The sequence below is a fragment of the Scyliorhinus torazame genome, chromosome 4 (genome assembly GCF_047496885.1).
Source record: "Scyliorhinus torazame isolate Kashiwa2021f chromosome 4, sScyTor2.1, whole genome shotgun sequence".
NCBI classification, from domain to species: Eukaryota; Metazoa; Chordata; class Chondrichthyes; order Carcharhiniformes; family Scyliorhinidae; genus Scyliorhinus; species Scyliorhinus torazame.
The window spans coordinates 174,939,544-174,956,011 of record NC_092710.1 but is presented as its reverse complement, the minus strand read 5'-3'; the positions used below and the strand labels follow the sequence as shown (position 1 = coordinate 174,956,011).

The following is a 16,468-nucleotide window of genomic DNA, read 5'->3' as shown; positions in this document are numbered from 1 at the left end:
CTTGTGACTGTACTCCATTCTGAACATTTCCCATCAACCACCACCCTCTGTCTTCTTTCAGCTAGCCAATTTCTGATCCACATCTCTAAATCACCCTCAATCCCCAGCCTCCGTATTTTTTGCAATAGCCTACCGTGGGGAACCTTATCAAACGCTTTGCTGAAATCCATATACACGACATCAACTGCTCTACCCTCGTCTACCTGTTCAGTCACCTTCTCAAAGAACTCAATAAGGTTTGTGAGGCATGACCTACCCTTCACAAAGCCATCACATATAATTACATGTGATGATAGACAGGAACAAATGTCCAATGTTGGGTCCATTTTATCAATGTCAGGTTAGACAAGCATCTTCCTGATGTCATTGAGACGTGTTCAAACTTTAAAATGTGTATAAAAAACATAAATAATGAAATCCTAAAGAAACCATGAACTTCTTTAAGTATGACAATTTTCATTTGAACTTATTTGACCATCATTCATGCATGTCAATTACCGCATCTTTAGAAATCTTATTTTTCATATTTTTAATGCAATGTTGACCAGACAATCTGTTTTTGGGATGCTGGTTACAACATAAATATTGGCCCAGATACAGAGGAGAATTCCCCTGTTCTTTTGCAAAATAGTGCCATCGGATCATTTACACACACCTGACAGGGCAGACAGTTACAAAAGCAAAATGCTACCGATGCTGAAAATAGAAACAAAAAATGCTGGAAATGCTCAGCAGGTCAGGCAGTATCTGTGGACTTCACATTTCAGGTCGATAACTTTTCCACACAGAGTTTAAGGTCTCACCCGAAGATCAGCACTGGGACAGTAGAGAGTCGCTCCGTACTTATTGCCCTGGAGGATCAGATTTGATTTTCTTTGTGTGTTCCACTGACTCGGAGGCGAGAGTGCGAACAACAGAGACAAGGCAAAGAAGAAAGGGGTGAAGATTGAGCAGTGACTTCATAACAAACGTTAGGTTAACCTGCAGCAGGTGCGGGCTCCGCTGATGATGTCCGCTGTAACCTGCACCAGGTGCGGACTCCGCTGATGAGGAGCGCGTGACTCTGAGCCCAGGTTAAATGGCGCGCGCCTCCTGACTCCTTTTACCATTTTATTGGCGGTGTACCTACCTTTCAGTTTTGTTGGGGAGGGGAAACAGCTTAAAAGCGTGGACTGGGCAGATTGGGGATAGAATTTGGACTATGGCGTCTATCCTGTTACTTGGGTAAGTCTTTGCAATGTGAAAGAATTTGGAAGGGAGTTTCTCATCTTTTCGTTCATGGTGCTCTATGTGTTTCACAGATTGATATCCTCGGTGGTTGCGGCAACGCCTGAAGTCTGGATGCAAACTGCGCCTCCAGGTCAGTGTTCGCCAAGCCGCTTGTGTCTCCTCCGCTGGTCTCGAGTTTAATATTGAAGGAATTCTTCTGATTCGCTTCTGCAGGTTTTCTGAAGACTGAATGCCGCGACAGTGTCTTCTGGGTTGGACTAAATACGCACTTTCTTGCTGGGAAGTTTTGGCAGATTAGCGTCGTTGGTAAGAATCAGTTATTTGTCCGATAATAGTGTAAATCGTTAAACCTCAGATACGAAAGTTAAATTTAACTTTATGATGGATTATCATAGATAGAATTTACAGTGCAGAAGGAGGCCATTTGGCCCATCGAGTCTGCACTGGCTCTTGTAAAGAGCACCCTACCCAAGGTCAACACCTCCACTCTATCCTGTAACCCCACCCAACACTAAGGGCAATTTTGGACACTATGAGCAATTTATCATGGCCAATCCACCGAACCTGCACATCTTTGGACTGTGGGAGGAAACTGGAGCACCCGGAAGAAACCCACGCACACACGGGGAGGATGTGCAGACTCCGCACAGGCAGTGACCCAAGCTGGAATCTAACCTGGGACCCTGGTGCTGTGATGCAATTGTGCTATCCACAATGCTACCGTGCTGCCACAATCTGAAACTACACTAGATAGTGATTTTTCTTTTAGAAATGAACTGAAGTGTCTAATTAATATAATGTCTAATTGGTACCATGCTTTTGATCGTCTGTGTTGGTGACCAGGTTTTTTTTTTAATGCTTTTTTTTTTAAGGGACGTTTGGAGAATCTTTTATTCTTGTAGGATCTTTAATTCATTTGGCATGTTAAAAAGCAGCGGAGTTTCATGTAATCCTTAGCTTTCTGGAATAGTGAAATCTTTTGGCAGAGAACAATGGTCCAATCTAACTTGCTCAAATCAGATCTTTATGTTGTCCTGCATGTGCATTATGATTCTGGGTTGACATTAATGCCCTTGGATCTCATTGAAGGATGTTTCAATAGCAGTCCTCTACGATCAATAGCATCAAAATATATATGTTTTTTTAATCCTGTGGGGTGCAATTGTGACCAATGGGAACCCACAGCTATATTGTTGCAGCAAGTCCTTCATTGAAGATTGCAACTGGACCAGGAATAAAGAATCTTTTTCATTTCCTCCAGTCACCTTAAACTGTTTCTGATTCACTGGTTCTTGAAGTTTGTCATTGAATAATGTCCAATTGGAGTAACTCGAGTCTAAATTAGATACAATACTGAACATGCCATAATTAACATTAAGTAAATAAGTATTCTGAAGTCTTGCCTTACAAATTCTGGTTATTTCAAGAGAGCTTGTTTGGCTATTCTAAATTGACTGCACCTCCTATTTGTACCACGAGTACCTGGCAATGACCATTGCCAACAAGAAGGAATCTAACCATGACCCCCTGACATTCAATAGCTTAACCATTGCTGAATTTTCCCCCTGTGGTATGGTTTGGAGGGGGGGGGGGAGAAAGGGAAAGAAAGAGTCATCACTGACCCAAAAACTGAACTAGACTAGCCATATAAATATAATGGGTCAGCAGCTAGGAATCTTGTGACAAGTAACTAGCCTGATTTCCCGAAAGCCTATCCGCTATCTACAAATGCATAAGTAGGGTTGGAATATTCGATCATCTGGATGAATGCAGCTCTAACAACATCTAAAGCAGTTTGACACTGTATAGGGTGTTGGTGAGGCCGCACCTGGAGTATTGTGTTCAGTTTTGGTCTCCTTTCCTGAGAAAGGACATATTGGCACTGGAGGGAGTGCAGAGGAGATTCACTCGGTTGATCCCAGAGTTGAGGGGATTAGATTATGACGCGAGGTTGAGTAGACTGGGACTGTACTCATTGGAGTTTAGAAGGATGCGGGGGGATCTTATTGAGACATATAAAATTATGAAGGGAATAGATAGGATAGATGCGGGCAGGTTGTTTCCACTGGTCGGGGAAAGCAGAACTAGGGGGCATAGCCTCAAAATAAGGGGAGGTAGATTTAGGACGGAGTGTAGGAGGTACTTCACCCAAAGGGTTGTAAATCTCTGGAATTCCTTGCCCAGTGAAGCAGTTGAGGCTCCTTCTTTAAACGTTTTTAAGAAAAAGATAGATGCCTTTCTAAAGAATAAAGGGATTCGGGGATATGGTGTACGGGCCGGAGAGTGGAGCTGAGTCCACAAAGATCAGCCGTGATAATTAAATGGCAGAGCAGGCTCGAGGGACCAGATGGCCTACTCCTGTTCCTAGTTCTTGTGTTCTTATGAAACCTCTGGTTACAGTCAGTGGTCACATACAAGATGGTGGCCCAACTGATTTATGGGTGCAATCAATGCTGACCTAGCCAGTGATGCCCACATCTTGTAGATACCTTTCATGGATACAATACTTCATTGTAGATTAAGATGAGGCACCTGACACAAGCAGTTTTATTTCATACCCTGCACTACCCCACCCTATGCCACTTTTTTCAATAGCCTGGAAAATGCTAATAGGAGAACTTTTCTTCCTCCTTTCTACTTTTGCCAAACCCATACAAATGAAAGATCTTGCAATGCAACCTAAATTTTGAAGGGGAAATGGTTTGCAGAGAACAATGTTCTTCATTGAGCACAATTTTGCTTGCTAACTCCTTGTTTTATTTTCTCAGATCAGTTTGGTCATATCTTTCCAATTACACCAGAGTTTGCATCACAATGTGGGTATACAATTGCAGTGGATCATCGGAATGTCGAATTCCGTGCTTCTGTCCTCAGCTGTTACGTCCATAATTTGGTAAGTAGAGTTTGATCCGATGATAGAAATATTGTTTTGTTTTTTAGGACAGGAATAGGGAACCATGGATGATGGGTGAATTTTATTAGTAAAAAAGAAAAATCAAAGGAAGCATACACAAGGTATAGGCAACTAAAAACATGGCTTTTGACGAATATAGGAAAAGTAAGAACTCAAAAGCTGAGTGAGGGCTAAAAGGGGCCACGAAATGTCATTGGCAAGCAGGGTCAAGGAAAATCCCAAGGCCTTGTATACATGCATAAGGAGCAAGAGGATAGCTAGGGAAAGTAGGCCCACTCAAGGACTTTGTCCTTGCACGTGGAGTCTGAGGAAGTGAGGTGATATCCTTAATGAATACTTTGCATCAGTATTCACCAAGGAGATGAGTGTGATGCATATTGATGATTGAGTGTGAGGTTCCAGAGCACTGAAGAATGTCCCTTTGGTTTAAAAGTGGAAGTGGGGATAATCCAGGTAATTGGCCGGTGAACCTGGCGTCAGCGGGGAGGAAGCTCGCCGAGGGACCAGATTTATTTGCATTTGGAGGCGAATGGACTTGTGATGGGCAATATGGTTTTGTGTGGGATGGTTATGTAGTTTTTGAGGACGTGACAAAATTGAGGGAAAGGTTGTGGCTGGACTTCAGGTGTTTGACCAGTCCCTCCATGGCAAGTCCCTCCATGGCAGACTGGTACAAAAGGTGAAGTCACATAGGATTTGGTGTGCTAACTAGATGGATAAAGAAATGGCTTGGCAACAGGAGACTGAAGCAGTGGAAGAGAATTTTTCAGAATGGAGATCTAACTAGTGGCGGACCACTGGGGTCGGTGCATCATTGGAGAGTTAAGCAGGTAAATGGCAGATGGAGTTCAATCTGGACAAAATGTGAGGTGATGCATTTTGGAAGATCAAATTCAGATGTGAATTATACAGTAAATGGCAGGACCCTTGTGAGCATTAACATAGAGGGATCTGGGCATTCGGGTCCATAGTTCCATTTGGCGATGCAATGGATAAGGTGGTCAAGAAGGCATATGGCATGCTTGCCTTCATCGGCTGGGGAGTATGAGTTGGCAGGTCATGTTACAGTTGTATAAAACTTGTAGGTCACATTTGGAATATTGTGTGCAGTTCTGGTCGGCACCATGTTTGCTTTGGATCGAGTGCAAAGAATGTTGCCAGGTCTGGAGGGTGTTAGCATGATGAGGTTGAATAAATGCTACTTGTTTTCATTGGCAAGACGAAGGCTGAGCGTACATGTGATTTGAGACTGGAGGTGTTGAGGGTGGAAGAGTGTATTTACAAAGGGACACAGGTTCAAGGCGAGGGGTATTTGTTTTCCATGCAGAGTGGTGGGTACTGAAATGCAGTGCGGAGGCAGGCACCATAGCACGATGCATCTTGATCGACACATGAAGGGTCAGAAAATGGGAGAGATACGGATCATTTGGACAACAGTAGTAGGTCTGAATCCGTGCAAGCTTGGTGGGCTGAAAGGCTGGTCCTGTGCTGTAATGTTCTTTATAGGATACGTTTCAAGCGTAGTTTATTGCAACAGCTGAAATGGGATGCATGAGTTGGAGGGATAACTAATTGGGAATGTGCCCCCTACTCTGATCAGTTTAGGTTTCATGTATTGCATAATGGAAATGCACTGTAGGAAGCTATTCCAGGATTCTATTTCAGTCCTTTGGTGCCTGAGAATGAATATTACAGGTTTGTGACCAGTTTTCATCTTGACATTGTACTTCCAATTTCTCTGCAGAATGATGAGCAATTCAGTATCACTATACAAATCCAAGTGTCAGGAACTGACACACCAGCTTCAACATATATTCAAACACTGTCTTGTATGTACTCGCCATGGGCTGTAAGGGAAATATACTGTGAAGAAAACTATATGCAGGTAAAAACAGAATACTGAATATCGCTATATCTGTAGGTGTCATCTACTTGATGCCTGATTATACATAATTTTATTTAATTTAACAATTACCTACACAATCTATACAATTTCTCTTTAGTGTATCCCATATTTTCTTTTGTGGATTAATGTAATGTGCCTATTGTAGGGCTAGACTTGGCTCTGGCTAATGGTACAAAGATCTGTACCAATTGCAAATGCATGCATTAACTTGCAATTAATCATGCACAGGTTTCTGTACAAAGAAATATACCAAACATCGAAGACTATGCCCAAGATGCTGAAGATTGGGCTTTAGTGTTTCCAGAAGTAAGTTGTTTTGTTTTTTTTAAACCACTGATTTGTACCAAAGATTTTCAATGATAAAAGGATTACACAATTTGAGAACCTCCTTTGGTATCAATGGTGAGTGACAACTTTGGTATTCCACTAAATCTGGTTAACTTTGCTTAATTTCCCTGCAAGCAGGAGCCCATCTCTATTCAATCTGCCTACAAACACTGTGCATGACTTCTGGATGAATGAGCAGATCACCCTAATCACTGCAGCAATGATACATTTTTATGTGCTGTCTACCTCAGTTTTGCTTTGTACCACAGTTCGTCCATAACTAAAAGTGTCCTTTTCTAGTTGGTCTACAATTATTTAACTGTCCTCTTCCAGTACTAGGGTTCACAGTTCCTTCTGCAGGTCTCCTGGCAGGGTTACCTGCAGAGGGCCACACTTGAAACAATCTCCAAGGCTAAGATGTTTGTTTGCAATCGGGGGTCCTATATTTCCTTTAAGCAAACACTTCTGAAATAATTAGAGAATTCTAGTAAACCTTTACCTTGGCTAAATTGACCATGTCTTTCTCGATGCTCTCATTGCACAATTCTTGAAATATCTTTGGTCTGGCAAATCCGTCCACATGACAAAAGTCCATATACTATCACTGTATAATCCATCTATCTTTGTAACTACCTTTTTTTTATAATTTATTTTGATGGTTTTGAAGGGACCAGGCGAATGAGCAGTAGGGTGACTGACATGATACTGAATGACTCCCAGTACCTGATGTGATTCGCTTCCTCACTGCCCAATGCTAGCTGAGTAGTGTAAATAATTGTCTCCCGGATGCCTATCTTTGTGGACTATGACTAATCTTGGACAAGAAAATAGAAATGTATGAATGTGTAGGATTTGTCATGCATTAAAGGCACATTACTATTTTCTTAAATATAACATCCCAGCCCATGAAAACATTTGATCTGTCTAGGATAAAATCCCATTTGAGCATCTTGGGTTTTAAAAACGGTTTCCCTGTTGGGGAGTTTCATCATTCTGCAAAATGCATACATGGACTTGTATTGGATTTCTTAGAGGTATTACAGTTGAAAAAGAGCCTCTCTACACTACCAACATTGTCTTATTCCAACATGCTTCAAGACAATCCATAGCATTTGGAGAGTCCAATTAATTTCCAGACAATTTGGGCTAGAATTCATTTGTGGTATTGGATGTTTCTACATCCAATTTGACTCTACTCCAATCGTCTCTATTCTCTCATTACTACGTGGCAATGGGATTTGTTCATCCACATTTTCCTTCTCTAGGTGATGCTTAAAAACAGATATACTGTACCTGGTTGACATTTTCTTACACTGCAACACTACAGAAATTGCTGATGCAAATTATTGATTAGGGAAAATTGAACTTGGATATCATGACTTCTAATTTAATTCAGTTAAATGGGGAGACTCGTCTAACCTTTTTGATCTTTTACAATTTATCAAGGCAACTTATGCAGAAAGTGGAATATGGCAAGTAGTATTTCACATCCCTGGTGGCAAAAAGAGTATGACTGTGAAAGAAGCACAAAGAATGAACTATGGTATCAATACTACAATTTCTCGTATATTGCTCCGTGCTCCATATCACACAAATGAGGCTCAAATAGTTTTGGTAAGTTCACTATATTTTGCCTCTAGATGGTAGTCTGATTTGGATATTTTAAATTCTTCTTGTGACTTTTTAAAAATTTGCTACTAGATCCAAGGTATTCCCTTGACTGTAATCCGATCAACAAGTTTTTACAAGGAGCAATGGATGGTTTTGCTAATTGACACTGCGATAGCTTGTCCTGTTGGTAAGAAATGTTACAACTGTTCCCTCCATGGCATCTTGCATTCTCCTGTCCCCACTGAAATAATTGGGTACTGTTGGCCAACTGTTTATTCCTTATTTACCATAACTGGACACTGTTTAACTGTAGGTGAGCTACACTTTCTGAGCTATCCAAAATCGTGCCCTTTATACATGAGCCATCCATGTATTTCCAAATTCCATTTGTAACCTCTGCATGCATGTCCCGTGCCATGCCATTGTTAAATCCGCATGTGTTTTGGTTTCCTAATAGATGGTGTTACATTCACTGATGACATCATCATGTGGACTGTGCCAAGAATCTTCACTCCAATTGTGTCCGGTGCAGTTCATCAAGACAACACCTCCATGGGAGTAAATGGCATCAAGTTGGATCCCGCACAAATGGCAGAAAGAAACTATACTCTTGACAAAAATGGGACAACACTTGCTATAAATGTGCCAATTGGAGCACAGGATGGATACTTTAAGGTTAGTGAGGAATTGGCTTTTTTTCAGTTATTTCATCCACACTGATATTGATATTTATGCATGTCTGAGACTAAAATCCATTTTAAAATATGCAATCCCTAAGCAAAAGAGAACCAGTGTGATTGACTTCTGTCATTTCAGTGAAATTAGTTTTCACTCTTGAAAATCAGGACTGCTGTAAATCCAACTAGTAGATTGTCTATATAATTTTTTTAAAACTCTGGTTTGGCTTTTTGGGTGACCCCGTTATTGAAATTGATGCTTCAGTACCAACATCCCCCTCATGGTTTTAATTATTTTGCTGTCTGATAGGTCTATAATATATCTTGTGTGTCACCGCACTTTATATATTACACGACAGATCTTGAAACTGAGCTTCCATGTGTGAAGTAAATTGTTTTATTCAGTTAGTTTCAGATGTCTCTTGATCAAGTCTGTTTTCTTGCCAATATTTTTTTTTAACTTTTTGTTTTGTCCAGTACCGAGTTGAATTCAATACAAATTACAGATCTTGATTTGTTCTAATTGAATACACAATACAGAAGTTAAAATAAACAATGGCAGTTCAAAGCGATGCAGAAAGTAAGTCCGATGATTCCAGAATGAATTGTTCAAAACCGGCAGTACTTTGCAGTTAATTCAATTGATTGAGATGTCTGTCCATCAAATTTTAATATGGGGTGATTGAAATACATCTCAAGCCTTATCCGTTGTCATGGGAATATAGCCCAGAAACGTTAAATTACCAAATGTGTCCTTGCTCTGTCTGGCTTCATTATTTGGATGTTTCTCATGAGATTCAGCGTTTTTGATGTCCTGCTGAATGTGGGTTTTTAAACAAACCATTTTAAATCTTGGGTTGTTATTCCTTTAAACTTGTTATAAACTTCACTGTCAGCTACATTGTGTGTACCTGACCAGGTATTTAACATTTTTATTCAACCTGACATTAAACGCATAAGCAAGCTGAAGCAATTTTTTAAAAATCCTTTGGCTAAGACTAGGAATAGTGGCTTGTGTCACTGAAAAACTGATGTTTAAAATGTCACTCTGTTCCATTTCTTAACCTGCTTAATTGAATTGCCATTTGCTTTCAGAGCCATGTGGTGGATGGACTGTATGGTATAAAATACAGCATTAATCTGTTTTTGGAACACCAATGGGAAGATGAGGCATGGGGACTGAATAAAATCAATGTGATCCATCCAGTTACTACTCCCTTTATACCTCAACCCCTAGTTCTCATTGATGGTACGTACTAATGTAAGATAACATCCTTTTGCTAATGCTGAGAATGTTTTCATTTCTAACCAGAAATATGGCTCTGAGAAGCCTCCTATTAAAACTTGCAATGAAATCAACCATCCATAATTGCCCACAGGTTCAAGGTTGCTGCCTTGAACCACTGCAGTACATGGGAACATCTCCATACAAATTATTTTTGTGGTTTTGGGGGGGGGGGGTGGGGGGGGGGTGGGGGGTGAGGGGAGGTTGTGTTTGGTAGGTGCTTCCAAACAACTCTTGGGCAAATAACTCTAGTGGCTACAAAGTTCCAGGAATGGATCTGTAATCTAATGTATAACAAGAGTAATAATGCAAACTAAACTGATCTGAGGAAATGCTGTGCTTTCACAATCTCTAGGCTTGGCAAGTAATCTATACTGACATGTTCTGATAAATTTGGAGTTACTGCTACATTTTTGTCTGTTCCAGAATGTGAACTGAATCCTAATTAAATTCCAAGAGTAGAGCAATCGAGAATATACAATTTCAACTTTGTCATACCTTTCAGATAATGCTGAAGGACAATATGCTACCCCATACCAACTCTAGATTCAGAAACTTTGTTCCCCCTGAAATGGGAATTTCACAATTTCTGTACATTGTCTTGATTTTTTTCTCAAATTTGAACTCTGCATTTGGCGTTGACAGAAATGCAGCCAAATGGTAAAACAATAAACACTACAGTATTGCTTACACTCCAGTGTACAATTAAGCTTTTCCATATCTTCCAGATACCATTCCTGAGCAATGGCTATTCAACGTCACATTGGGCAACTTTCTTCCTGATGTAGAACTCAAAAAACTGACTCTGGACTCTCAATCCTTCCCTGTGGATGAAAAAAACCAGCTGTTTAATGTGTACAATGGGACTAACACAAATGAGACGACCCTAAATAGAATCTTCATTCTTGAAGTTCCAATGGAGTCCCCAGTTGTAGACAGAAAGGTAATGAAATGTCAGGCTGTTTCCACAATGCTGCCTGGCCATGTTGCTGACTCTGCCTTTGTTTCCTTTCAGTATATAGGAGATGGTGTTGAGCAATTTACCCTTGATATCATCTACACACTGACTGTGGTACCAGAAAATCTAATCTTCACATATGTAGCACATTTAATACATCAGCATAAAATAGGTAAGGGGCTCCTTGCGAAGACCAACGTAATTATTTAAATTACACTGAAGTAATAGAGTATTAAAAATGTTTCCTTTAGTACACCCTGAGGCAAATGGCTTTTGTGATGAAGAGAACATGACATTGATAGTGACACAAACCTTGGATCGCTACTGGATTCCTTTCATTGGAACTGTACAGCTTACCCCTCAATCTGCTGAGCAGCGTGGTTATATCTTGAGAGAAAATGGTACCCACTCAGTAATCTTAATTCCACATGATGCAACTGGAGCTGTCCTTGAGGTAAGCTGCTGTTAGCTGGTGTCTTGTCTTAATTTGAGATGATCCTACTTAATTGTGCTTTCATTACAGGCAATAAACAACCAAGGCCTTCGCAATAGATTTGACATCCAGTTCCGGGATAATAAAGCCCTGGATGTGCTAGTTAATATTTCTGTTTCTTGCAGCTTCTCGGTAACCAGCCTCTTAAGTAAGCTCTCTTCCTTTCACTCTCTGATAACCCAAGCTCTTGTGTAGTATTGGCATACTGACTACTTTCTTTTCTTAGCTTGTTTTCCAAATGGAAGAATTGTCATTACTGCTCTGAAACTTGAAGCACTGCTGGGAGTAGATGGCAAAATGATGCTGAGAGATAAAGCCTGTAAACCAAAGGAGAGTACCGAATTCAAAGCCACCTTTGAATTTTCTGCAGACACGTGTGGAACAAGCAGAAGGGTAAGCTAGCAATAGCTCTTGAAAAATAATAGTCTGGAAAGGGTTCAGCAGATATCTGGTAATTGACAAATTTGACTTTTCTACTTTTCTTGTAATAGTTTGAGAAGGACTACATTATCTATGAGAATGAAGTGGCATACTTTGGAAAGTCAGCACCAAGACTTGGTCCAATATATCGGTAAGATTCTGAGGAATTGTTTGGGGTCTTTTGGTACGTATATGAAATAGTACGTAACTGTCTATTCCTCCTAGGCTTGCAATATCGTGTCATTATCGTGTAAATGACTCTCTGCATATTCCGTTTGAACACCAAGTTAATCCTCAGCCAACCGTTGCAGCTGGATATGGACCTCTGGTCCTGGTTTTGCAACTTGCTAAAGGTAAAACTCAGTGCCTTTTAAAGCAAATCTGTTAACAGCCAAGATCTATTTGAAAAAGTACCTTTTTTTCCACTTCTTTCCATCTTGCCCCGTTGTTTTTGGAACTCCATTGAATGCTACAGAAGTGTCATATTCTAATCTATATGAAGACAATGACTATCCAGTGGTGAAATATTTGGCTGAGCCGCTCTACTTTGAAGTACAACTGCTGCACAATGAAGATCCACAAATTGAACTGTTCCTGCAAGATTGCTGGGCAACTGCATCACCAGACAGACATGGCATTCCACAGTGGCCGATTGTTGTCAACAGGCAAGTAATCTGCTTTCTAAAGTAGGAAAACTAATTTTAGTTTGGCTAACCAGCTTTTTTTTTGTTTTTTTTTTGTTAAGCTGTGAGAGCAAAGCTGATGTGCACAAGACCATTTTCCATCCAGTAAGGAGGAATGAGCGAGTCCGATATCCTACCCACTTCAAAAGGTTTGAAGTCAAAATGTTTGCTTTTATCTTGGCAAATGTTGATACCTTGGAGCAGGTGAGGATTGCTTCAGCGCAACAAATTTTCAAATAAATTCAACTGGTCCTGCTAAGATATCTTTATTTTCTCTTTCTTTTTTTTCTCCCCCCCCCCCCCTTTTTTTTAGCTGTATTTCCATTGCAGTGTAGTCCTGTGTGGGAAGGAACCAGTAAATGGGCTGCTCTGCCCTGGTCAATGTGTACCAGGAAAACAACGCATTGGTATGGTATTATTTAAGATTGGAATAAAATTTGCTTTCCTTTTAACATTTATACTGATCAGCCATGGTCTAATAAATGGCAGAGCAGGCTCTTGAGGGCTGAATTGCCTATTGCTGCTCCTAATTCTTGTGTTCCTACACACCTGCAGGTCGGAATGCTGATGCAGAACGCCATCAGCAAGGATATGTATCATCAGGAGCAGTGGTGATCTTGACAGAATTCCCTCCTATTGAAAACTGGACTATGAAAGGTGAATGAAGAGTTATTTGCAAAATCCTTCTTGAGCTATCCAATCACAGAAACTGAATTTATTTACTTTTTTCTTTCAGATCGCCAAGTGAAGTCCTATTGGCCATTGATACTAATTGGAGGTTCAGCAATTATTGCTTCTATTGTGCTTGGAATGTTTTTGATTACAAAAACTAAATAATTTATGACCTTGTAATTAAAAGAATTTGACTCTTAACTTTTTGTTTGTCTTTAAATGTGCTTCTAGCTACTGTCATAACAACATTGAAGTTCTGAGCTACAACAATTTAAGCATTTATTCTAATCTGACACCTCGATCGACTTCAGGAATTGGTCAATGGCACCCTAAATTCAGATTTACACCACTACCTGAGTGGATGAAATTGAAGTACGCCATTTCCATTTGAGGGCTGCTCAGAACAAGTGGCCCACAGTCTTGCTCAGGAACCTACTGTTGGAGGAACCCAGGCGCAGCTGGGAATTGCAAGCAGTGTCCAGAGGATGGAGCCTAGCAACCAGCTCACCAGAGTAGATTTCTGAGCTACATTTTTGTAAGCCAACTTTCTTTCTTTCTCTCGCTCTCCAGAGCTCGAGCTCTCGCTCTCTCCAGATTGCACGCTCGGCAAACAGTGACCACTATTCCGTAAGCCTTCGGTTACTTGTGGAAAGGAACGTGTTGTCCTGGGGTATGCTAAATTGGGAGAAGGCTGGCTAACTAGAACCAGATAAGGCAGAATTTTAGAGATTGTTTAGGAGAGGATGCTTGAGGGACATCCACATTTGGCATGTGGGTCTTTTTTAAGGAGCAGTTGATGTTATGGAGTGCAGAATGGCATGTGATTGTATGGAAGGGTAGGATTGCAGAACTGTGGATGACCAGGGAAATGTAAGTCTGGTCCAAAAGAAAGGATACATGAATTCTGCAACTAAAAACAGTGAAGCACATGTGTTCAAACAGGGAATTAGGAGGGCAAAAAGGGTCACAATGTCCTTTGCCGTCCAGGATCAAGGAGAAACCCAAGGCATTTTAGACATATTGGGAACAAAAGGGTAAATTGGCCCACAAGACAAAGGGAAATTATGCAAAAGGGTGAGATCCTTAATAGTACTTTGTATCGGTATTCACAAAAGAGAGGGACATGTTGATTGGTATCTCAGAAGGATATGTAAACACTTTAGAACAGTCGTTATTAACGGGAAGGAAGTGTTAGATGTGGTTAAAAAGCATTAAGGTGGGCAAATCCCCCTGGGCCAGATGGCATCTATCCAGATTACTGAGGGAGACGAGAGGAAATCGCTGGTCCTCTTGTGTATATATTTTTTAAATTTGTTGGCCATGGGTGAGACCCCAGAGGATTGGCAGATAACCTGGATAATTATAGGTCAGTGAGCTTGACGTCAAATAATAGTGAAAATTGTTGGAAAAGATCCTCCCATCTTATTCGTGACAGTATGATTTTGTAATCATTTTTTTGAGGTGACAAATGATTGAAGGCAGGGCTGTGCATGTTGACTACATGGGACTTCAGTAAAGCATTTAACAAGTGCCAGCCAAAATCCCACAGTCGAGTGAAATAACTCGATGGATTCAGAACTGACTTGGCCATAGACAGCAGGTAGCAGTGGAAGGGTGTTTTCTGCATTGAGGTCTGTAACTAGTGGTGTTCAGTAGTAATGTCCTGGGAAGATGGTTTGAGATGGCATTGCCTTGCATACACTTTTGGTCTGAATGTTATGTAGGTCCTGCTGCCAATATCTTGTTCCCAGTGCTGATGTTTATGGAGGGAAGATGGTTGTGCCTAGGACATTACCTTGAGGTGCTCCTGCCATGATGATCTGGAGCTGAGATCATTGACCTCTAACTTCTGCAACTATCTTCCTTTTTCTGCTAGGTATGATGCCAGCCAAGAGGCCTTTGATTGCCATTGAATTTGGTTTTGCTCTGTCATGCCACAGTCAAATGTTGTGTTGATGTCAAGAGCAGTTACTCCACCTCAATGCCTCCAGCTGTTTCTGTCTAGGTTTGGAGTAAGATGAGGACAGCTAAATGTATGGCCTTTGTCCCTTTTTTTTTTTTTTCTTTCAAACTCATTTCAAAGCTGATTTTTTTTTCTTCCCCCCCCCCCCCCTCCTCCTCGCCCCCAAAAAAGCTTGACTGCTTTTGTTTCTGGCAGAACAAACCAGTTAATTTTACCTTCAAAAAAAAAAAAAAGTTTGAATAATTGAAATCCCTATGGAGAACTATGGACATCCCATCACCAAGGTTCTGAGCTCAGTTGGTTGTTTTAACCTCTGACTGTAAATATGGGCCATTATCTTTTTGTCTGTTTACCAGCCTTCCATTACCTTTTCAGTGTTGCAATATGGTATTACCCTTTCAATTTCTAAGTGCTAGGGAACCGGGGGGAAATTTGTGCTTGATGAAATTGTGGTGATAAGATCATTTTGATTGGAAGGTGAGCACAATGTCTTTTCGCTCCTAGATTGTATGCAAAAATGGTAGGAAATGAGGACCTCAATGGTCACCTGGTATGAGTGACTACTGAGGGTTTATTGGTGATTTTGGCTTGCTAGATGTCAGCCTTATGATCTGTGATGTAAAAATATCATGAGGGAGGAAAGTGTTTTGTAAGCACATAGTGCCTGAACAAATGAGCTGGAAAAACAAATTTAAAAGAACAATTGAAAGTCACTTTACCAGAATAGCAGTAAGAAGAGATGCCAAACATGGATTGAGATAAGAAAATGATGGAATTGGGGAAAATCGTTAATTAAATTCTTTTATCGTGGCAAGTGCAGGAAGCAATTGTGTTCTGTGAATTCGGGTGCTGGAAATGCCCTGAATTCTAACAGATACAGGAAAGTCAGATAAAATTAATTGGTTTTGATCTGTATCTGAAACATTCTAGATATGCCATATTATGGAAATGGGTTATGCAGGGGTGTACCCTCTTGGACTGGAGTTCTCGACCGACCGACTGGAGTTCTCGACCGACCGACTGGAGTTCTCGACCGACCGACTGGAGTTCTCGACCGACCGACTGGAGTTCTCGACCGACCGACTGGAGTTCTCGACCGACCGACTGGAGTTCTCGACCGACCGACTGGAGTTCTCGACCGACCGACTGGAGTTCTCGACCGACCGACTGGAGTTCTCGACCGACCGACTGGAGTTCTCGACCGACCGACTGGAGTTCTCGACCGACCGACTGGAGTTCTCGACCGACCGACTGGAGTTCTCGACCGACCGACTGGAGTTCTCGACCGACCGACTGGAGTTCTCGACCGACCGACTGGAGTTCTCGACC

At 41.1% G+C, this 16,468-nt stretch overlaps 1 protein-coding gene across 1 annotated transcript; it reads left to right on the top strand.

The window, feature by feature from the left end:
• The first annotated feature begins 1,161 nt into the window (after positions 1–1,161).
• Positions 1,162–13,341, top strand: LOC140411443 (uncharacterized). The gene is made up of 22 exons (XM_072500547.1): positions 1,162–1,224; positions 1,302–1,360; positions 1,444–1,536; positions 3,999–4,123; positions 5,889–6,029; positions 6,279–6,356; positions 7,824–7,991; positions 8,079–8,175; positions 8,446–8,663; positions 9,761–9,914; positions 10,679–10,893; positions 10,966–11,080; positions 11,160–11,362; positions 11,432–11,549; positions 11,628–11,794; positions 11,893–11,972; positions 12,047–12,174; positions 12,297–12,490; positions 12,574–12,708; positions 12,818–12,911; positions 13,060–13,161; positions 13,241–13,341. The coding sequence occupies exons 1-22, from the start codon at positions 1,202–1,204 to the stop codon at positions 13,339–13,341; spliced, it is 2,808 nt and encodes a 935-aa protein (XP_072356648.1). The 5' UTR covers positions 1,162–1,201.
• Positions 13,342–16,468: the final 3,127 nt, after the last annotated feature.